Source organism: Corythoichthys intestinalis, chromosome 19, assembly GCF_030265065.1.
Source record: "Corythoichthys intestinalis isolate RoL2023-P3 chromosome 19, ASM3026506v1, whole genome shotgun sequence".
Taxonomy (NCBI): Eukaryota; Metazoa; Chordata; class Actinopteri; order Syngnathiformes; family Syngnathidae; genus Corythoichthys; species Corythoichthys intestinalis.
In genome coordinates this window covers 473,189-496,780 of record NC_080413.1, presented here as the reverse complement: position 1 = coordinate 496,780, position 23,592 = coordinate 473,189, and the positions used below count along the sequence as shown (strand labels likewise).

Sequence of the window (23,592 nt, the reverse complement as noted above, 5' to 3'; positions counted from 1 at the left end):
ACAAGAAAATGTTATTTGCCAAGCTGTGAGAATATAGTTTTTTTTTTTTTTTTTTTACCAAAGTAGTGAATAAATTAATGCATTAAAATATTGACCATCACACTGGGGAATTACAGTCATAAAGTCCATAGACTAAAATAGAATGTTTTCTATTCATACAACATTTTCAGTGGTTAGCTAAGCTGCCTAATAATTATAACTTTCCAGGCACCAACAACAAATTATGTGAAGTATAGCACTGTACAATAACAAAGTTGATGGGAAATTTTAGACTGGCTACACCATGTATACATCATGTGTACATAGCCTTATCACAATAGCTGATGTTAGTGATGATCATAGAAAAGCTGTCAGCTGTGTAAACCTGTGTTAATTGGCCTGTGTTTTAGCATGTAATGTACTTATTATGGTTCGTAAAATATATAGAACAAATCCTTTAATCCCATTCATATTTGTGTCCGTTGGCAAAGCGAAAACCTATGACAGCACAATAAATGATAATCATTCTATATATTACTTTAATTTGCGGTCGTGTATCAGCTTCACAAAAAGAAATGCAAAACAAACCATTCGGTGTTCCCCCACACAATCTGCTGCCGGTGTTTCATCAGTGTCATTGCTCCCCTCAATAACCGTTTCATTAGGCTGCATTGGCTTTCGTTTGGGCTCAAATTGGTAACCCAAAACACCAAAGAAAAGTTGGTAACTCCTTGTTACCATTAGATGAACACTCGTTACGTCTTTCTACGTCGGATTCGTCGCTGCAACTAGAAACGAAATTGTCCGCCATCATCGCCGCCATTCAGTACTAAAGCACTGAGCCGGTGTTGTTTCCTTGTAACGACGTCACGCACACAATCTGCCAGATTTCCGGGATCTCGGGGGCGGGTCGTTTTAGCTTGAAAATCGACCCAAATTTCTCTCATTTTCTTGGTGTTGCGATGTGTGCAATTACACGAAGTGACATGATATGAATCCATAAAGCATGCCTTTATGGATAAATGATGGAATATTAGCATTTCCCCAGGTGTTGTCATACCCTTTAATATTGATGATTTTTGGCAAAAAAGTCCAGAAAAACCAAAAATCCCTATCTAAAAAAAGTTAGCATATCATGAAAAGGTACTCTAAACAAGCTACTAACCTAATCATTTGAATCAACGATGAACTCAAAACCCCTGCGAAAGATTCCTGAGGCTTTTAAAAACTCCACCACCAGCCTGGTTCATGACTCAAAACCGCAATCATGGGCAAGACTGCCGACCTGACTGCTGTCCAGAAGGCCATCATTGACACCCTCAAGCAAGAGGCTAAGACACAGAAAGATATTTCTTAGCGAATAGACTGTTCCCAGAGTGCTAGATCAAGGCACCTCAGTGGGAAGGTAAAAGTGTGGCAGGAAACGCTGCACATCCAGAAGAGGTGACTGCACCCTGAGAAAGATCGCGGAGAAGGGCTGATTCCAGACCTGCAGAAACAGTGGACTGAGTCTGAGTTTGCTGGAAATGGGCTACAGGTGCCGCATTCCCCAGGTCAAGCCACTTTTGAACCTGAAACGGCGACAGAAGCGCCTGACCTGGGCTAGAGAGAAGCAGCACTGGACTGTTGCTCAGTGGTCCAAAGTACTTTTTTCAGATGAAAGCAAATTTTGCATGTCATTCTGAAATCAAGGTGCCAGAGTTTGGAGGAAGACTGCCAATAGCCTGAAGTCCAGTGTCAAGTACCCACAGTCAGTGATGGTCTGGTGATGCCTTGTCAGCTGCTGGTGTTGGTCTACTGTGTTTGATCAAGGGCAGGGTCAATGCAGCTAGCTATCAGGAGATTTTGGAGCACTTCATGCTTCCATCTGCTGAAAAGCTTTATGGAGATGAAGATTTCATTTGTCAGCACGACTTGGCACCTGCTCACAGTGCCAAAACCACTGGTGAATGGTTTACTGATCGTGGCATTACTGTGCTCATTTGGCCTGCCAACTCTCCTGACATGAACCCCATAGAGAATCTGTGGGATATCGTGAAGAGGAAGTTGAGAGTCACCGAGCCCAACACTGTGGATGAGCTTAAGGCTGCTGTCGAAGCATCCATAACACCTCAGCAGTGCCACAGGCCGATTGCCTCCATGCCACGCCGCATTGAAGCAGTCATTTCTGCAAAAGGATTCCCGTCCCAAGTATTGAGTGCATAGCTGATATAATTCGTTGAAGGTTGACTTTTTTTGTATTAAAACCACTTTTTTGTATTGGTTGGATGAAATATGCTCATTTTTTAGTTTTTCTTGACTTTTTTTTGCCAAAATAATCAATATTAAAACAAACAAAAGCAGTAGGCTTGAACTACTTCAGTTGTGTGTAATGAATCTAAAATATATGATGTTCATCAGTAAATATTGGAATTCGCCCCCCGGCCAAGCCGCACGCGGGAGCGTGCCAACCGGGACGGCGGAAATTCCGCGCGTTGTCTTCTTATTTTAACCCTTCGTACTGACTCCATGTTTCAAAAGTTTGAAGAAGACTCACCGAAAACAGGTTGAGAATTTATTCGTCGACAATGGTCAAAAACAAAGCAAAAACAGACGACGGAGGGAACAATGCTGAATCCAAAGCAAGGCTACACAGAAAATGTTTCTGAGCAGCAAATCTCAGTGTCCAGTGTTTTTTAAGTCCGTGGTGTAGGAGGGCCGGGCCGAAGGTGTGCCTGCTTGTTTCGGGACCATCCCTCTGTGGCCGGTCTTGGGCGGTTTTGGTACGTGCGCGGATGGGACGTGGTTACCACAGCGACCGTCAGCTAACCTATTCCCTTCATAAATCAGAGAAAATAATGAACTTTATCACAGTATGCTAATTTTTTTAGAAGGACTCCAGAAGGAAATCCATCTACCCGTACTAACTTCCTACTGTTTTACGGCTTTATTATTCATTTCACAAATGACCTCATTTGGTGCCATTGACAGTGATCGACGTCCAAATGGAAGGCTAGCATGTGTTGGTAGACACACGTCTTAATTTGGCTTGGCTTGGAGTTTGGACAGGCTGCGTAAGTTTATCATTATTTGAAATATTTTTGAATTCAATTTTTTGTTTTCAACTTTTAAAAAATCAGACAATATTTATTGTTAAATATTTAGCTGCCATTGCCGGCAATCCGTTTGCGCTGGGAGAGGCAATCAAAACAAAACCTTCGAAAAGCAATTTATTAGTCGTGTGCTTGCATTTCACCCTATCATAATGGATCATTTACATCGCCACAGAGCATCTGAATACCGCCAAGACAGAGGAACAAAAAAGTGGAGAAATGGGAATGTCTAATAGACGTGCACCACTTGGTGCGGAAGAGTCGTCGTTGGAACAACGCGGCTTGTGTTTTGCTCTTTCCCCTTCATGAAGAAGGTGAGAAGTTCACCTTTCCCTTTGACAAAAATGGGCCCCCTTCGCACAAAGCGGAAGCCGTAGTACTTGAGGATGTCGTAGCAGTCCTCCACCACCTGAGGGAGCCCGCAAACCACATTTCCAGATCAGCACAGCTTTCGAGTTGAGGATGAAGAGCAGGCGTTAGGTTTTGTACCTGTATGTTTCCCATGACGCCGGTGGACTCCATCCTACTGGCCACGTTGACCGTGTTGCCCCAGATATCGTAGTGAGGTTTGCGAGCGCCGATCACGCCGGCCAGAACGGCGCCTTTATTGAGACCTGAAACATAGACGCGCATTCGTAACGACCAGCGGTAGCATCTTTTGGCTCCCGATGCCGAGGCGGACCGATTCGGAGCATGAAGTTATTGAAGGACTGCTTGTTGAGGTTGTCGAGGGTGACTTTCATGTCCAGAGCAAAGTCCGCCAGATCGGCGAGGTGCCGCCAGTTCTCCGCCGGCGTCCGCTCCTGGGGGCACGCAATCACAACACATTTGGATCGGAGCCCATTACAACTCGAACGGAAATGGAGGTTTCATACCCGGTGTCCGCCGGCGCCGCGTTTCGGGGCGAGTCCCGACGCCGCCATGTAGGTGCTTCCGATTGTCTTGATCTTGGTGATGTTGCGGAATTCGTCCTTGTCTAGTAACTGCAGAGGAGAAGTGCCGTTCCTCCAATGGTCACAAAATGAACCGGGAGCTCACTGGCTGCCGTTGACGGCGCTAGATGTCCGAACCAGTTGGACTGGGTTTGGGTGATTTCGCCCCTCCCGGTCAAAATGGATCGGACATCTAGCGCTGTCAATGTTACTGAAAGATGAGCGTTCACAGCAGCCCATCCAGTTTAAATGAATTGGACTTCTATCCTTGTCATTAGCAGGCAATGAGTTCATTTTGTGTCACCTCCTTGTCATTTTTGGATTACTTCCTGTTGATTTTAGGGCGTTTGCAGGTGACTCCCTGTTGATTTGGTGTCACTTCCTTGTTAACTCATTGGCTCCCATTTACGGCGCTAGGAATCCAATCTATTTTGACTAGGAGGGAGCGAACGGAACTGTACACGAACGAGAGCCAAGTGCAGCAGTGCTCGATCACGTCAATCACAAATCTATAGCGCCAAGCTCAAAATAAAAAGTGATGTGTGATTTGCGAATGAGCTACGAATCAGGCTGCCGTAGATCTGACACCCAATGCGTAGACATCTGATCCATTTTGACCAAATGAACTTTTAGAAACCGATTGTTTTCCCTTAATAGGTGGAATTCTTTCCCAGTTCATTTCAACTGGGAGAACTGGCTTTGAATGCTGATATTTTAAGGGCGCTATTGCCCCTTCCGTTCTCAACGGATCAGATGTCCGTCGCCGTCAACGAGCGAGCGAGCGAGCCGGGAGAAGCGCGCCGACTCACGCCGTCAAAGTCGGAGATGATCTCGTTGAGGATCCGCAGGCACTCGAGGCCTCCGTTGTTGATGCTCTCTTCGGTGTAGAAGTCGGAGAAGTTGGGGATGGAGGCGAACATCACGCCCGCTTCCTCGTACGATTGGCTGTACAGCTCCTGCGAGGACGGACGGCACAATGCCAGTCCGTCCGGGGCCCGGCCCGACCAAAACCTACCTCGTCTCGCTTTTTGGTGCCCAGGAAGTGCTTGGCCACGTGCTCGGGCAGCATGTTGGTGACCAGTGCTTCGTTCCAGCGTCTCATCTCCAACACCTTCTCCTTCTGTTGGTGTACACCCACCTTCCAAAGGAACAACTCCCTGGATTGGCACTCCGACTGCGTAATACACACAAATATGGCGGCAAGCACCAGCAGGTCGGCGGCGGCCGACTCGCTTACGTGGCGGGAAAACAGGTAGAGGCTGAGCATCATTACGATGGTCATCGCGGTCATGAGGTATTTGGATGGGACCATAGATGTTCTGGAAGGAAAACAATAAAGTTCAATCGCCAGTGACGGCAAATCTATTTGGACTTGGAGCGACTCTTCAATCGTTCAAAAAATAATAACTGTATTTGAAATTTTAAAAAAAATCATTATAACAATTTCAAATTCATTTACTTGCTGGCGCGTACTAAATTGTAATACAATTACAACTACATGCGACCCAAAAAATTCTGTTCATTTCCAATGGCCCAATTCGCTAGTACTGTACTTGTACTACATATACAATTGCTTGCCTCTACTACAAGTAAGTAGCCTTGCGGTTATGTTCATATTTGCATACGTGTACTCGCATGGGCTTGCTTTACAACAAAAATGTTTCCAATGGCTCGATTCGAAGGAGATAGTACCTTTTCTCCTAGGCACTGTATAACTGTTTGCATTATTCTAACACATTTGTTAGAATAAAGCATTTGACCATAGTTTAAGGAAACAAGCAGACTATACTCCATGCCGTTTGACACATTGAAGCGGACTGGCTTATCAGCCCTCGCCCGATAAGCAAAGGAAACAACGCCATCATCTCTTCGGTGGGGCTAAGACACCCCGGCCTACCAAAGCAACATCCCAGAACATGAAGAACTAAGTTTGATAGCTCGGCTTCTCTCAGACGTCAAGGCAGGCCCAACCTCCCATCTCAGTTGCCTCATTAACGATGACCCAGCAACGGTGACACACGAACTAAACAGCCCAATCTGCGATAGAAGATGATCTTAAACGCATCCTTCTTCCTGGCCACGGCCCGCCCCGCGAGAGCCTTAAAGAAGACTGAATGTTTAACTAAGCATTGTCATTTTGTTGACCCTGAATCCTCGCCTGGTTCCCTCTGTGCTGTATGATTGCTGTCAACTCAGAATAAATTGTCAACTTGTGTTTCAAAGCCTTTTTCCAGCTTTCAAAATGGAGTCAGTACAAGGGGTTAAGACTAAGGTGAATGTGCGGAGTTTGGTTGTGTGGGTATCGCGTCGCCGGGCCGGGTCGTTGGAGCTGCGCCAGCGCGGGTCCGGCGGTTCGGCTGGCGTGATTCCGGCAATGTGACTAAGAGGTCAGGTTCCTTCATCCGATACTGTACTTGTACTACAAATACCTGTAATTATGTTCGCTTGAACTACAAGTATGTGTAATGCCATGCTCTTGTGGTAAAAGTAGGTACACCTGCAAGTACTTGTACTACAAATAGTTGTACTTGAGTGCACTTGCTCAAAAGTATGTGTACCTGTGAGAAATTGTACTTCAAGTACATGTATTTGCTTTATATATGCTACGATTAAGTAAACTTGCACTACATGTTCTTCTATGTACCTGTACAACAAGTACGTGTACTTGGGTGAACGTTCATTTGCCCCTCCCAGTAAATGGATTGGGCATCTGGCGCCGTCAGTGGGAGTTTGGCTTTTAACACCATCCGGCCGTTCAAACTCCGGTCCAAACTGGGCCTCAAGACCGACTGTGGACTTTTTAACCAATCGCACACAGAGTGTCAGAGTGGGCAAATCACCTCCTCCACTCACACCTTCGACACCGGGGCCCCTCAAGGGTGTGTTCTGAGCCCTCTGCTTTACACCCTGTACACTCATGACCGCTCCGCCTCCTCTGCATCCAACCTCATCGTCAAGTTTGCCGACGACACCACAGTGCTCGGACGCATCTCCAACGACGACGAAACGGACTACTACAGGCTACTGAACTCTGCCCCTCTCCCCTCTCTGCACCCCTCTTACGGACAATAATCCACATCCACCAACAACAATAACTCTGAACTGGTTTGCATTGTTGCACCCACTGCTTGCTCCTCCCTGACCCTTACACATTGGCTGACGACCAGTATACTTGATTAACTGATCTGGTTTTTGCACTGATTTATAACTTTTTACCAGGTATATTTTGCTCTGCACTTTAGCACTGACATGACTTTATGCTGCTGTTGAATCTTTGTTGTACTTATGTCCAATACTGTGTCAATGTTTACAATTGGTACTTCAGGGTATTTATTACATGGGTTTTGCACTTAATCAACTTAGCCGGATGCTCCAAAAACAAAGTTCTGTTGTGCCTTTGTAACAATGACAATAAATATTCTGAATCTGAATCAATGAGTTAAATGAGTGTCCTGTAAAGGTTCAAAAAATGGTATATGAAATGATGAATGACCTGTGGGACGCAAAGTGCACAAAGTCGTACAAATCGTAGATATCCCGCCAACCGTGGATGTTGACCGCCCCCGTCGCCGTGACGACCAGGGCCATCAGGCCCAGTTTGATCAGGTGGCCCACCTGCACTAGGGCGGCGGCGGCCATCAACGCCATGACGGCCGCGAAGCTGTAGTGCTTGGGGTTCTCGGCGCATTCGCCCAGCACGGTCGACGTGCCGTTGAAGGGACGCCGACGCGGCGGAACGCAGCTCAGCTGAAGGAACAAAGTACAATGATGACATTTTATTGGTTGATTTCTCACTTGAGTATATCCTAGATATTTTTTTTTTCAATATATCAAAATAGTGACTTTTTTTCAAAATAGAGATACAGACCACACGTTTGTTCCTTCTATTATTATTTTTAAATATATATACATTTCAAAATCTTTTTTCAATTCTTGTTTTTATTTGAAAAATGAGAAAAAAAGAAGATATTGACCAACTTTCCCACCTTTACTTTTTTAATTCAAAAATGCAGATAAAATGACTAATACAAAGATTAAAATATAAGTACCTACTGTACATTATAAAACAGGATTTAAGATAGCATTGAGAATGATAGATGACCAATCTGTTTGATAGGCTCCGGCACCCCCGTGAGGATTAGCGGTTCAGAAGATGCAGGAATATGACCTTATTTACTGAAAAATATTTTTAAAAAGGGCTCCTATTTAATATCCTATTTTGGACGTCTATTGCCATCGTGGCAGGGAATAAGTTGATGAAAAAAAGGAACATTTGCTGGAGCCTTCTCCATATTCCCGTCATTCAGCAAAACGATAGCGTGGTGCGTTAACAGCTCCTCGAGGGCCCTCTGACAAATGTGACTGCCGGCACCCGGATAGACGACTAATGGAGCCCGCGGGGAGAGGAGCAAGTCAGGTGAAGCTAGATGAGCGGGTTGGTGAAAAAGCTGCAAAAACAAAAGCTGGTCTCACCATGTCGGCAATGGCGGCCATGGTGACTACAAATATGGCCGCCGCGGCCCAGGTGTTTCTCGCCCAGCGCGTGCGGTCCATCCACAAAGAAAAGGACACCAGCTTCTTGCAAAAAAACTACACACGTATCGTTACTACGCGTCAACGCGAGGACTTTCGGTTTGTTCCGTTTACCCGAGGGAAGAAGGCCGCCGCGGAGCACGCGGTCAGGATCAGTAGCAGTACTTCTCCGACGGCCAGCGTCACGTAGTTCGCCACCAGTCTGCAACGACGGCAGACGACGGGTTAGCGTGAAGCGCACGGAGCAAAAGGGGACCTCCAATTAAATCTACTCCGATACTCCCTAAAAGTAACCAGATACTCATAAGTGTAAACTAAAAGTTTGTCGAAGCGACCCAAATACTCCTTAATAGTCACCAAACTCATCAGTACACACTTAAATTTCTCTTAAATTTGTAAGTGTGACCTAAATACTAATAAGTCTATGCAAATGTTCTCTAAAAGTCAACAAATACCTTTAGGTATTCACTTATATTTTATAAGAGTGATGGAAATACTCTTTAATGTAATGGGGGGAAAAAATCACCACTAATACTAATGATCTAAACACAGTAAATACAGTACTCCCTAAAAGTCACCAAATACTCACAGGTAGGTCTACACTCATACGTTGCAAAAGTGACCTAAATACTCAGAAATAAACTGAAATACGTACCCGCTAAAGGTTAACATAAGGTGCATACAAATAAAAGTGACCTAAATACTCTTGAATATACTCCTTAAAAGTAACTAAACGCAAATACGCATAAACTAATCGTCTCTAAAAGTGATTTACATACTCTAAAATCTACTGAAATGCTTCTAAAAGTAACCAAATTGTGTTTGGTGTGTAGACTAGTACTGACCTAGACTAATAGTAATACCTTGTATAAATCTCCCCAAGTATAACCACCACCACCACCAAATACTCTCTAAACATGACCTAAGTACTCTTAGCTGATTTTTTTTCTTAACACTAGAGGGAGCGCGTGGGCCAACAATCACCCGACGACCTTATTGGCTAGCAATCAAAACGAGGAGCCGGGACCTACAGCGGGTCGATGAAGACCTCCATTACGGTGATGAAGAACAAGACGACGGCGCAGCAGCAGAAGGCCGCCCCGCTCCGCTTCTCCTTCTCCGAGGAGAAGTCGGCTTCCAGCTGTCCGTCCACAAAGCTCAAGGTGACGGGACGGATGACGTTCTTCAATCTAGAGGAGGAGTCAATTTTTTCTCCTTTCCCCTTTGAGATTCTCCGGAGGGATCTTCTCACATTTGCTGCGTTTCTCTCTCCTGGAGCTCCCGACGGAGTCGCGTGTTGATCACGTGTTCCGCCACCGAACGGCACCTCTGACGAAAAAGACACGATTAGTCCGCCGCTACTTTATTTCCAGGTTAGGAAATCTTTTCCGTTTCGCTAGCTCGCCACTAGTGTTGCACCTGTACCATTTTCGGCCTCCGGTTAACGATTAGGAGAGCCGGCCGTGCGGTATCGGCCGATGTCGAGACTGTATTGTATTTTTTTTTTTGGGGGGGGGGTTTCTTTCAACACTAAGAGACTTCATCGCTATACGCTGACCACATTTTTCTGGTATCGGTGCGACGCTACTCGTGACATTTCAGACGAACGTTAGCGGCGGGAGCTAAACTGGGAAGCGAGTGCCGATTTACCTCGAGACGAGACTCCGACGCCGGCGATATCGATGCTACGTTCCCGTTTGACGTGGCGTCGATCAAACGCCGTGACTTTGCGGTCGACAAAACACTCGGCTTCCGGGAGAAGAGACAAAAAGGTAAGAATGACCACTGGTAAACGACGAGCCGCGAACGCGCGCTGACTTTTCCGTGGAGGTTATCCGCCGTCTTTTTCGGAAGCAGCACCAAATAAGTGGCGATGCCTTTCTCCAGCAGGTACTCGCACCTCTCGCCGCCGTTGCCCGGCTCCAGTTCAAACTCCCCGCGGAGACTTTCCTTGGTACTCTGGGAAATATGCACCCGCCTGCGGCGGCAAATGACCGTAGAGCCGAGTCGGCGACGGGGAGTCATACGCGCGTCTCTTACCCCGGAATCCCCCCGGACTCCATTTTATTGGCGACGGTGACATCCGTGGACCAAACGTCAAACTGCCAGCGCTTCTGTCCCAGAACTCCGCCCAGCACCGTGCCGGTGTGCACGCCCACTCGCATGTCCACTTCCGTTTTGGTCTTTTCTCGCACGTAACTGACGGAAACAGAAACAAAGAGGACTGTGGAGTCATCGCAGGCAAAGCGCCCCCTGATGGTCCGGAGGTGAATTGATTTGAAAGGTTTCAAGAATCCGTATTGGTCCGGTTTTATTTTTTTCCATTTGTGCTTTGTTTATTTTCACGTAATTCATGCAAATAAAAGAATATTTGTATGTATGATTTCTTTCTTTTTCAAATGTCTTAATATTTTTTTTCTTGAATTTCAAAAAAACATAATCATTTTACAAAATTATAACTCTTTAGCTTCCATTGGCAATGGCAGCCAAGTTGTAAGGAAACTGAATAAAGAGGATTTGGTCAATTCTGTGGTCAGCCCTGTCTCTAAACAAATCAGTGATGATAAAAATAAAACCATTAGCGGATCGACGGCGGCGGCCCTAACGCGTCGATCGCTCACGAGATGGCTTCCACCATGGAGAGCCCCATCATGATGGAGCAGGCGGCGTGATCCTCTCGGAAGTCGGGAAGACCGCAGATGCAGTAGTAGCAGTCGCCTAAGATTTTGATCCGCAGTTGATGGTGTCGCTGCCGAACAGTAGGACGGGATGAACAGAAGTCACGTAAGTGCCCCGCCGACCTAACTCACTTCGGCCAGTTTGTCGAAACGAGCGAAGAGCTCGTTGAGGAGCTTGACCAGCTCCTGAGCGCTGCAGGTGGACGACAGTTGCGTGAAGCCCACGATGTCGGCAAACAGGATGCTGGGGGGCGACACGCATGGGATCAGAGCTGCTTACTGCCTACTTCATAACGCAATTAATAGTCATGTAGCGTATGCATTTTTGGCTACTCAGTAACACTACTTGTAGTGGTGCAGCATACTGTATATACTTTCAATGACTTCAAAATACTACGTCTACTTACGTACCATATAAATGAGTAAATACTTAGTAATGCCAGTTATAGTCATGTAGCATATAAAGGGATGACTACTTGTCGTGCTACTAGTGGTGGCTATTTTGTAACAGTATAGTATATCCAAGTAGCATACAACAACAGTACAGTAGAGCACTGGTCCTTTCAAAAAAATAGCAGATTGTGATAAAGTTCATTATTTTCTGTAACGTACTGATAAACATTAGACTTCCATATATTTTAGATTCATTACACACAGCCTTTTATTGTTTTAATATTCATGATTTTGGCAAAAAAGTCAAGAAAAAAACAAAAATCCTTATCTGAAAAAATGAGCATATTTCATCTGAACAATAGAAACAAGTGTTTTTTAAGACAAAAAAAGTCAACCTTCAATGAATTATATCAGCTATGCACTCAATACTTGGTCGGGAATCCATTTGCAGAAATGACTGCTTCAATGCGGCGTGGCATGGAGGCAATCGGCCCGTGGCGCTGCTGAGGTGTTATGAATGCTTCGATAGCGGCCTTAAGCTCATCCACAGTTTTGGGTCTGGTGTCTCTGAACTTCCTCTTCACAATATCCCCCAGATTCTCTATGGGGTTCAGGTCAGGAGAGTTGGCAGGCCAATTGAGCACAGTAATGCCACGATCAGTAAACCATTTACCAGTGGTTTTGGCACTGTGAGCAGGTGCCAAGTCGTGCTGAAAAATGAAATCTTCATCTCCATAAAGCTTTTCAGCAGATGGAAGCATGAAGTGCTCCAAAATCTCCTGATAGCTAGCTGCATTGACCCTGCCTTTGATCAAACACAGTAGACCAACACCAGCAGCTGACATGGCACCCCAGACCATCACTGACTGTGGGTACTTGACACTGGACTTCAGGCATTTTGGCATTTCCTTGGCACCTTGATTTCAGAATGACATGCAAAATTTGCTTTCATCTGAAAAAAGTACTTTGGACCACTGAGCAACAGTCCAGTGCTGCTTCTCTGTAGCCCAGGTCAGGCGCTTCTGCCGCTGTTTCACACACGCCTGCGCACGGTGGCTCTGGATGTTTCTACTCCAGACTCAGTCCAGTGTTTCTGCAGGTCCCCAAGGTCCCTTCTCCACAATCTTTCTCAGGGTGCGGTCACCTCTTCTGGTTATACAGCATTTCCTGCCACACTTTTTCCTTTCCACAGACTTCCCACTGAGGTGCCTTGATCTAGCACTCTGGGAACAGTCTATTCGCTCAGAAATGTCTTTCTGTGTCTTAGCCTCTTGCTTGAGGGTGTCAATGATGGCCTTCTGGACAGCAGTCAGGTCGGCAGTCTTGCCCATGATTGCGGTTTTGAGTCATGAACCAGGCTGGTGGTGGAGTTTTTAAAAGCCTCAGGAATCTTTCGCAGGGGTTTTGAGTTCATTCGTTGACTCAGATGATTAGGTTAGTAGCTTGTTTAGAGTACCTTTTCACGATATGCTCATTTTTTGAGAAAGGGATTTTTGGTTTTTCTTGACTTTTTTGCCAAAATCATGAATATTAAAACAATAAAAGCCATGAACTAATTTAGTTGTGTGTAATGAATCTAAAATATAGGAAAGTCTAATGTTTATCAGTACATTACAGAAAATAATGAACTTTATCACAATATGCAATTTGTTTTAGAAGGACTAGTATATGATTTTGTGACGACTTCTTCACACGTAGCATAGGATCCCGTGAGGTTGAGTCTCACCTGACGTGTTCGTGGCGGTACATGTACATGGTGTTGAATTGCTGCTGTTGCTGCACTCGCTGCCGCTGTTGGACCTCATTGGCCTGATTCTTCAAGCCTTGCAGCATCTCATCCGCGATGTGTTTCGGCAGGATGGACAGCAGTAATTCCTCCTGCGATGCGGCGGGAGAGCGGAAGTGACACCTTTTCCCGTACGCTTCCACGTACTGTACCTGTTGTGTGCTCTGCTCCTCCAGCGTGAGTTTGACCTCCAGCGACTGACGGGCCTCTAAAAAGGCAGTCCTGTACTTCCCGTCGGACATGCAGTATGACATGACGCCCACGGCGGCGGCGCACAGGTACAGCATGGCGCTAGCCAGGAGCTGAAAAGGAGAACCGACCAATGAGAGGGCCTTAAAATGAGAACTTCACATCATTGTGGGGATGCTTTGGAACGGTTGTGATAAAAATGTGGGTTCGTTTCCAATCAACAAACGTTTCAAAATGTAGATTTTTTTCAATCCAACTCATTTAAAAAAGATTTTGCCAAAAATGTACACTTCCACCAATATTCCCCATTTATTTCCAATAGCCCCATTCATTTACAATGGGGGTATGACTCAATAGCAACAGGAAGTGAGTGACCCATACGGGATGTAGCCAAAATGAACTCATTGCCTGCTTTTGACAACAATATCAATGACACCCAATTCATTGAAACTGGGAGGACTGACTATGAATGCTCATTTTTCCGTGCCATTGAACGTTCCTTCATTGGCCCCTCCCTGTCAAAATGGATTGGACATCAATGGCAGGCAGTGAGTTAATAAGGAAATGACTCGGGGGAAAAAAAAACACAAAATGAATACTGAAGATTTACAGGAAATGATTTACCTGCCTGACCAGCATGGGCCCGTCCAAGCCCCCCTCCAGCCTCTGAGCCACGGTCACCCCGAGAACCAGGATGTGGATCCCGCAGGAAAGCCCCGAGAGGAGCAGCAGGGCCGGCAAGTTGAGCGGCAGAGTCAAGAAGACGGAAAAAGTGAAAAAAGCCTGCCAGCCGGCCGCGTCGCTGGCGTGGGGCACGCGGCGGAAGTTGAGTCCAGTGTAGAACAGCACGTGGAGGGTGACCATCAGCCACAGAACGTACGGGACGGCCCCTCGCCACACCGCCGAGGCGGGTAGCTTCTGGCGCCGATACAGCTCGCGGAATAGCACGTCGGCGGCCAGGGCGACGGCGGCCGCCGCCACCATAGCCCGCTTGCGCTCGGCGTACGCGACGGCGCTCGTGACCACCACGAAGCCGTTAAAGAGAGCGGCGAACGTCAGCAGCGTCGGTACGTTCCGCTGTCTCTGACGGCGGAAGTAGCTCTGGTAAAGTTTCTCCGAGGAGTAAGGGGTGAAAGTCCGCAGCGGGCCGCGACCGGGCGCGTCTCGGGTAATGGTGGCCACTTCGCACGGGTATATGACGGGGTACTCCGCGGGTTGCGCCGTGTCAAAGTGGCACACCCGGTTGGACATTTTCAGCGGAATTACAGTCCCGTTTGCTTATTCAATACCGCAACGATGATGCTTGGTAAGGACAATATTTGTGTCGTTCCAATGCGGTCGCCTGTCTCCGCGAGTACCTTGTCATCGACTCAAACCGGTCCATGGTGTCGCTCGCTTCAAGCCTTTGCACCGCTGATCAGAACTTGCGCCTCAGGTTCTGAATCCAAAGTTTTTCTAGGACGAGTCTGCAGTTCTATTCGGTTACCCCTTACTTCCACAGTTCAAGAGCACGTCTCTATGGTTGACTGAAGATTCCTATACAGCTGCCTCAAGCTCTTTATGACTACCCTTAGCAAGGAGACACCAAGAGAAGAGGGGATACACCTACACACAAAGTTCCAATCCGGTCGCCTTTTTCCGCATATATATCCTGTAATTGACTCAAACTAGTCCAAGGTGTCGCTTAAGGTCGCTCAAGTCTTTGGATCGCTAGTCAGCTTCTGGTTCTAAGTCTCAGGTTTTTCTGGACGGAGTCTGCAGTTCTACTTGGATACTCCTTACATCTACAGTCCAAGACATGTCTGTAAGATTGACTGAAGATTTGTACTGGATATAGCCGCTTCAAGCTCTTTATGACAACCCTTAGCAAGTGGACACCAGGTGGGGATACAGCTGTCGTAGTACACAAAGTTCCGATCTGATCATCTGTGTCCAGATGTAAAGGGCTTAAGGGACCTCAAGTTTTACTAATCAGAACTTGTACCTCAAGTTCTGGTTCTAAATCTTGGGTATTATTGGGTGGAGTCTGCATTTCTTCCTTACATCTACAGTTCAAGAACATGTCAGGTTCAATGAAGACACGTATATGCTAGCTAACAATTTCGAGCCCTTTATGACTACCTGTAGCAAGGGGACACCATGCGGAGAGTGTTAGTGATGTGAAGCGGGTAACCCGGTTTAGTTATTAGACATTCAAATTTTTACTAGTGTTGCACCGATACCGATAGATCATGGGTACGAATAGGGCACTAAAATGATGTCATCAGTATCGGGGAGTACAAAGAAATCACGCTTTATCTAACGCTCGTAGACGTCTAGTCCAATAGGGTCACAGGGAATGAATATTTGTTCATCCGCTGCCAACCCTCAAACTTCAAATGGATTGGACATCTCAATGGCAGACAATGAGTTGTCTGATCAAGCCGGAAGCCACGATAGCAATGACTTTACAGTCAGCTGAGTATGCAGTCATTTCGCATTAAAAGAAACCCAAGATAAAGGTCTGTTTTCCAAAACGTGGTATTGGTACAGTACGGTCATTGGCCGATAGCACGCATACATCCGGGCGTTGGAATCGGTATTTATGAGTAACATAATGCTATCGGTGCAGCGCTACATCTGACTAACCTGGTAGCAACAGTTGGGAGCATTTGTCTCGTGATACCAAATGGTGCGCTTACCCACTCCGACATGTGTTAGCAGGAGCCGTCCGTCCGGTGTCCATCTGTCGGTCCTGCGATTGACAGGATCGACGCGTGGTGCCCTCTGCCTCACGCTCTGTGACTTGGAAGCCGCTCGGAACTGAACAAACCCTTTTCAAATTGATCGGACAGTTGGGCTTCAGTCCAAAAGAGTTTCGGCGATAAATCCGATTTCGGAGGTGAACCGCTCCAAGCTATTCCGTCTCCGCGTGCCCGACGATCCACCGGAAAGCAGCCCGCCGAGATGGGATCGGACTCGACGGCTTTTTTTTTTGTTTCGCAACTTTATTCCGTAAAGGTCAGAAGGGGCCGCGTGTCCAATCTCGGTGGCAAATTCCTCCGAGCTTCAGCAACGTGCGCCATTTTCTGACTCGGAGAAGGAGCTCATCATTTTGAAACCTTCTCTGGGAGAAGATCTGCGATATTGCTTTGTTTCCAATTGCCCGCCGTTTCTTAGACTAGGAGAGATTAAAACGGATGAGCGACGGCTCATCCCGAAAACATTTGGTCCTAGAATTCTTTCTTTCTGCCCGCATCCTTATCTCCTCCCACATCCTCTGTTACTGTTGCTACGATGAAACCAAAGTAACTGGCGTCTTGGGAAATTGGCAAATGTGACACTGACGGTGCGAAGAGGCGCTCGTCTCGGGGGGACAAAACCCTTTGGAATGACTCCGACGCGCCGCTGCTTCATGTTGATGAGATCCAGCTTACTTGCTGATGGATTCATAAAAAAGGTACTCAAATAGTTTCGTTGGTCAATTCTTTTGACACCATATGTTACTTTGGACCGCACGATACTTTTGATGTTAGTTAAAAAAAAAAAAGAGTGTTAATGGGGAGAAATCCAATTTTTTTTCATTCATTTTATATTTTCTCAAAATATCCTTTTAAAAAATAATAAATCATTCATTAAAAAATAAACAGATTTGATAGGCTGGCAACCAATTCAGGGTGTATCCACCCTGCCTACTGCCCATAATTGGTTTAATTCAAGGGCGTAGGTTTGGTCGCAATATTGGTAGGGACCATAGGTGGAGTTTGACTTTTGGGGCGGGGGGGGCACAACATGTTGATGACCCCAAAACGCAGTGTCAGCAATAAAATTAACTTACAAGAATATTTATAATAATAAGTTGACATTGAGCGTTTTTTTGTTTCCCATCATTCTTGAGGGGAATTCTGAATCAGGCTGCTTAGGCAATACTTTTCACCAAGATCGTCGACCACTGAATATGGTACGCCCGGCGGTGTGGTGCCAATGTAGTTAACTCCAGTCAAAAATTGTATCCCCTGGGCGGAGCTATATGGAGGTAGATTTGTGTCTTTATTATTCAATCAATTGCTTCATTAAAAAAAAAAAAAAAAAGTTGCTTCAATCAAAATATATATTTTAAATTAAAAAAAAGTCGCTTCAATAAAAAAAAAAAAAAAATGTGTTTGAATGCAAAAATTAATTTGAAACTCAAAAAAATGCATGTGAAAGCCTATTTTTTATTGGTTTTATTTTGATTGGAGTCAAGCTTTTTTGATTGAAGTAATGCTGATTTGTGTTTGGACCACATTTTGGCTAGGACGTTTTTGTCTTTATTATTGAATCAAAAAAAATAAGTTGCTCAAAAAATAAATATTTTCAAAAAGAAAAATCACTTCAATCAAAAAAAGAAAAATTTCAATCATAGAAAACGTTTTTAAATGGGGAAAAAAATATTTGAGATTGAAAATGTTTGCATTTTAACACTTAATTTTTCATTGAAAAAGTTTTCTCTGATTGAAGAAATCCTTTTGTGTTTGGGCCATTTATGGATAGGACATTTATGTCTAAATTAGGGCTGTCAAACGATTTAAATCTTTAATCGCGTTAATTATAGCTTAAAAATTAATTCATCGTTATTAATCACAATTCAAACCATCTATAAAATATGCCATATTTTTCTGTAAATTGTATTGTTGGAATGGAAAGATAAGACACAAGATGGATATATACATTCAACGTACGGTATATAAGTACTGTATTTTTCTATTATAACAATAAATCCATAAGATGGCATTAACATTATTAACACTCTGTTAAATCGATCCATGGATAGAAAGATATGTACTTCTTAAAAGATAAATGTTAGTACAAGTTATAGAAATTTTATATTAACTCATTTGGTCCCAGAAACGTATAAATATGTTCCATTTTAAAATGCTCCACTGTCCCAAAAACGTATTTCACGTCTTTTGCGTTTTTTTTTGTTTTGTTTTTTTTAATAAGAAGCATATATAGCTTCCGCTGTATCTGAGAAACAAAGAACAACACTCCAAACCCATTTTAAAACAATAAAACTGGCCACTGGAGGGCAGTAGCACATTTTGTAAGACCGGGCAACCCGATTCAACAGCAGTGAACAGCCGGGCAGCATGGTCAGAGCACTGGCGGCTAGAAGCCAGGCGGCGCTCCGACCGAACAACACAACGAGAGGACGCCTGGGACGCCAGGCGCTGGAGGACCGTGCAAAACGAGTGAAACCCCCCCGTGGAGCGGCTCGCCAAGCAGACCCCGCAGAAATACAAAAATAATCCATCTTTGTGAGACAGACAACGATGAGGGAAAAGTTCACACAGCTGACGTGGCGACAACGGCGTCATCTCGGCAACAAACCGTCAACTCTCAGTAGTCGTGTGTGAATAAATTGTTACTTTGCTATCTAAAGCTCTATATGTCTGGTTGTTCATGGTATTTTGTAAAAGGAAAACATTATTCAGATGTTTGGAATGTAACTAATGCAAAAAATAGCTTTGTTAAAGTCAAACTTATGTTTGAAATGAATACGTTTACAAAAAGCTCATTTTCTCCGTTTTTTCATCAGAAATTGGAAAATTGCTCAAACTAAGCTATTTTCTAATGTTGATTTCTAAAGAATGGAAAAAGATACGAACTTACTTTTTTTCTGCTGAAAGAAGAGAGTCTAATCTTTCTTTTGGTGGGTTCCAAGTTTATATAGCAATAGAACAGAATTTTCTCTGGGCCTTGCAAAATCGGTCAAAATCCAGAAAAAACGGCCGGGAGCGAAGGGCCTTGCTCTGGTGAAAATGGCTGGGAGTGAATGAGTTAAAACCCCTCTTAATGTTTTCGTTTTAATAAAACTTGTAAAATTTTCAATAAAATAAACTTAAATAAAATAAATAATAAAAAATAAATTAGTAGCTCGCCATTGTTGATGTCAATTATTACACAATGCTCATAGTGCTGGAACCCATAAAATCAGTCGCACCCAAGCGCCAGCAGAGGGCGACAAAACACCAAAAACATAAGTAACAAGTGTACATGACACTGTGCTGTCATTTTAATCTGTTTGAGCGGGGCATGTGCGTTAATTGCGTCAAATATTTTCACGTGATTAATTTAAAAAATTAATTACCGCCCGTTAACGTGATAATTTTGACAGCCCTAGTCTAAATCATTCAATTCCCAAAAAAACTGCTTCAACCAAAACAAAATATTTTCAATCAAAGAAAAAAAAATCATTTGAAAAGTAAAATTGCCCTCCCCTAATTTTTTTTTTTTGGGGGGGGGGGAATTATATGCAAAGCAATGACCGTCTAAGGTGCTAGTCACATGATCTGTTCGAAAAATAATTTTGACCCATTATAAAAATTTCTTTTGTTTATTTCAATCATTTTTGTTGCAGTTTTATTGCTTTAGAACTTTTATATATATAGGAAAGTCAATTTCATGCAATGACACTTTTCGGCCACCAGGGGGGGGCCTGCCCCCCTTAAAATCCGCTTATGGTAGGGACACTTTAACGGCACAACCTGCATGTACATTTTTTGCTGGGGACGGGACATTAATAAGACCAAACAGATTGGGTGAACGTGTGCTACATTTCTCACGAATATGAACCTAATGAATTGATAAGCTAAAGATCAATGCAAAATAAATCTGTATTGACTTATACTAACTTTAACACTGCAAATTTACAGGATAACATCTAAATCTGATATTTTTTCTTAAATCTAGTCAAATAATTTTCTTTGTCTTGTTTTGAGTTTTAAAGGCTAGTTAACGGATTAATGGGTCAGATTCTTCCACTTACTTTTAGTAAAAATTACCATTTGTTCTTCTTATAAAGCCCCATAATCTAAAATTCGGTCATTTTTCACTTAAATCAGGAAAAAAATGCTTTCAAATGTTTTGAACAATATCTATGCCTGAATTAAGAACACTTCTGACAGACAAGTGTTTTTTTATGATTAAATATAGAAACCTTTTGCTTCAAATAAGTATGTTAAGACAAATAGCTAGCTGAAAATAAGCTTATTTCAAGAAATCTGAGGAAAACTTACTTGAAGGCAGATAATTTCAAACATTTCTAGTAGATTAACACTGAAAACAAGGAAGGTTTTTCTTTTTTTCAGTTTTAAGGTTTTTGCAGTGCATATGTATAGGTTCAGGTGATACACCATTCGATTCAAACCTTTGTTTTCAAAAACAACTACAGAAATATTTTGAAAACCTTTTGAATAAATGTCTGGATTTTGTTAAAGAATTTGAATTGTAATATTTGAACACAAATTATATTAACATACACAAGAAATACAAACTTGTTAATCATCTCTTCAGTATCCAGGAATGCAATAAATAACGTTTGGTCTTAATACCTCTCAAAATTGTCTGTCTAAATATATTAAATGAAACAAACAAACAAAAAAAACTTCTTAGTCGGGGAATGACAAAAATAAAAACTGAGCCTCCTTCAGGAAAAACACTACTGCTTTTGTCCACATGCACAGCTGAACACAACAAAAAAAAATCTAAAACTCCTTTGGGCTCCTTTAAAACCACATGAGCAAAACAAAAATGAAAACTGGGAAGAAGGCTGTAAACCTTGCTTCACTACATGTCTTACAGCTGAGCAAAGTTCACTATATTTCTCAGTTTAATTAACATTGTAGAATACACATACAGGAGGACACTTCTGAAGCAGCTTCCTACTCACGTTAGTAAGTTCACACGGTTTAATGTAATGGTAATGGTAAACTGTGATGCAAGTCGGACTTTCAGTAGCAAAATTAGTGGTGTGCTTCCCACCTTCACAACAATGATTTTACACATTACTTACAGCGGCTGCTGGCCGAAAACAAAAAACCTTGTAATATCCCTACTCTTCGAGGCGGGCGGAGGAGGCAGCGTGTCGACATGAAACGTAGTTTTGTACTGTGAGAGTGCGTGTGTGTGTTTGTGTGTGTGTGTGTGTGTGTGTGTGTGTGTGTGTGTGTGTGTGTGGGTGGGTGGGGGGTCAGGTCACCAGCCAATCAAACGTGCGTTTGAGGAAAAAAACATGGACTGGCTCATTCAGCCAAAAGTGAAAAAGAGGTATATGTAGTCTAAAAATAATGAAAATAATTCACTTCATAATTGAAGGATCAATTCTATCGTTATAACATATGGGAATGACCTATATAACTCAACACATTATATAATGCAAATAAGGTTGCTTAAAAGTTGGTGGGGACAATTTGAGCATACCGAAAAGTTGCTAGAGTTTTGTCCCTACGCCCTTGGCTGGGATAGGCACCAGCACCCCCAGAGACCCTTGCTCGGATAAGTGACACGGAAGATGGTTGTATACTTGTATAGCGCTTTTCCACCCTTAAAGGTGCTCAAAGCGCTTTACACTACATTGCCATCTACCTACACGTGACGCAGCATCAGGAGCAATGTGGGGTTCAGTATCTTGCTCAAGGATACTTTGGGTGGGGGACAACTACTCTTCCACTGAGCCACGCCATCCCCAACCTGAATGGACAATAAATGAGAATATATTATTGCGGCTAAAACAAAAAGTCAACTTCTTTTTCAGACTTGAAAAACATTTCTATTCGTTATTACTATTAGCGTATGGAAAAAAAAATCGCGTGGAGGCGTCGTACTCACTTCCAACACTAGAGTACGATAGAGGTCCGATCTATTTGGACTGAGATTGGTTATACTATACTTTTTTTCCACTGACAAAACAAAAGCTTTACCCAAATTTTTGTGAAAGTATAACATAGTTAAAAAAAAGTTTTATAAAATCCAGTTAAATTGAGAAATGCGTCATCTTGTGGTGCAACCGCGTAATTGCAGGTGCACTTGCTGCAAGCGGTTGTGGGAACGTATCCAATTCAGTCATCGTGGATTCGTTCTCAAAGTAACGTGTTGCTGAAGCCCGTGGGCAAAGTTTCATGTTTAAATTGAGAAATAAGTAAATTTAAGTGGCTGGCTTCGTTTAGTTAGAGTATAAGAGTTTCTAGGTGATATCAGTGTTCATCGTTCTAGTGTTTTTTGCTTATTGTATCCACTCCATGAGCGAAGCCATTCACAAGCGTTGTTGCTAAATGCTAACACAATGCTATTTTTCTAGATGGTTCTGGTGCCCACGTGACGTTGCCTTTTTCTTTTCACCCTTGCTGCAAATGCATAGGTAGGTTGTAGAATTTTGTGAAAACATGATTTTGTATTCCATTTGCAACTGCTTAGTGTAATTTAAAAGAAACGTACCCCTATACGATCACAATATAGAAAGTTAGTCGTCATGGATTCGTTCTCAAGATGGTTCTGTTGCCCACGTGACGTTGCCTTTTTCTTTTCCCCCTTGCTGCAAATGCATAGATGATCAACAATAAAAACAAGCTGTTAACATAAGCCACCAAGTCTTCTCAGTTCCTTTGTGAAGGCATCCCAGAAGACAGCGTTACAAAGGGTTATTTTTTCGTCAAAATGAAAACTTAAAGATTAGCGAAAAAAACAAACAAACATTTAGGTGCGTGTTTTGGGGATTGAAACGCAGACCTAGCTTTCGTGATCTTTCACCTGACCTGGGGGCTACTTTTCCAAACATTCCACGTTTTGTCACAAGGCGGAAAAACAAAGAGGGAGGGCTACCTGTTGATACTTGCGGCCAGGAAACGGAGCCTTCCTTCAAGGTGGGATTCCACTCAGGTTACAAGTCCATCCAAACTTTTCTTTGTGGACACTCCACTACTTCCTGCGTGTGTGTTTCAGCAAGCGTGACGGTTATTTGTGGTGTTGCACCCACTGTTACTATTGTTTGGCTCCCGATACAGACATCCGGCGGGCTGTCATATCAATACTTCTTTTACTACAGAATGACTGCATAGTCACTTAACTGTAAAGTCACTGCTCTCAAGGCTTGCTTAGTCAGACATTCATTGGCTGCCGTTGCTAGTGCTAGTCATTTCAAAGCCCTTTCATTGAAAACGGGAACGTGCTTGTTGGGGCGACGTTCCCCCATCAAAGTCAATGCATTGACATTA

General features: G+C 43.7%; 1 protein-coding gene across 3 annotated transcripts; it reads right to left on the bottom strand.

The window, feature by feature from the left end:
- Nucleotides 1–2,520: 2,520 nt before the first annotated feature.
- LOC130907855 (adenylate cyclase type 3-like) lies at nucleotides 2,521–23,579 on the bottom strand. 3 transcript variants are annotated; one of them, XM_057823341.1, is made up of 20 exons: nucleotides 14,207–23,579; nucleotides 13,546–13,695; nucleotides 13,334–13,485; nucleotides 11,347–11,458; nucleotides 11,158–11,285; nucleotides 10,577–10,735; nucleotides 10,355–10,514; nucleotides 10,187–10,285; nucleotides 9,789–9,865; nucleotides 9,568–9,726; nucleotides 8,651–8,738; nucleotides 8,477–8,593; nucleotides 7,497–7,750; nucleotides 5,019–5,322; nucleotides 4,813–4,959; nucleotides 3,947–4,054; nucleotides 3,754–3,874; nucleotides 3,561–3,685; nucleotides 3,399–3,480; nucleotides 2,521–2,795 (listed from the first exon to the last, which is right to left on the bottom strand). In XM_057823341.1, exons 1-20 carry the CDS (start codon nucleotides 14,831–14,833, stop codon nucleotides 2,638–2,640), a joined length of 3,327 nt encoding a protein of 1,108 aa, XP_057679324.1. In that variant the 5' UTR covers nucleotides 14,834–23,579; the 3' UTR covers nucleotides 2,521–2,637. The 3 variants fall into 3 exon arrangements, with proteins under 3 accessions (XP_057679324.1, XP_057679325.1, XP_057679327.1); XM_057823342.1 differs by having other exon boundaries at nucleotides 23,201–23,579; XM_057823344.1 differs by having other exon boundaries at nucleotides 2,644–3,480; nucleotides 5,019–5,177; nucleotides 5,241–5,322.
- Between the last annotated feature and the right edge of the window lie 13 nt (nucleotides 23,580–23,592).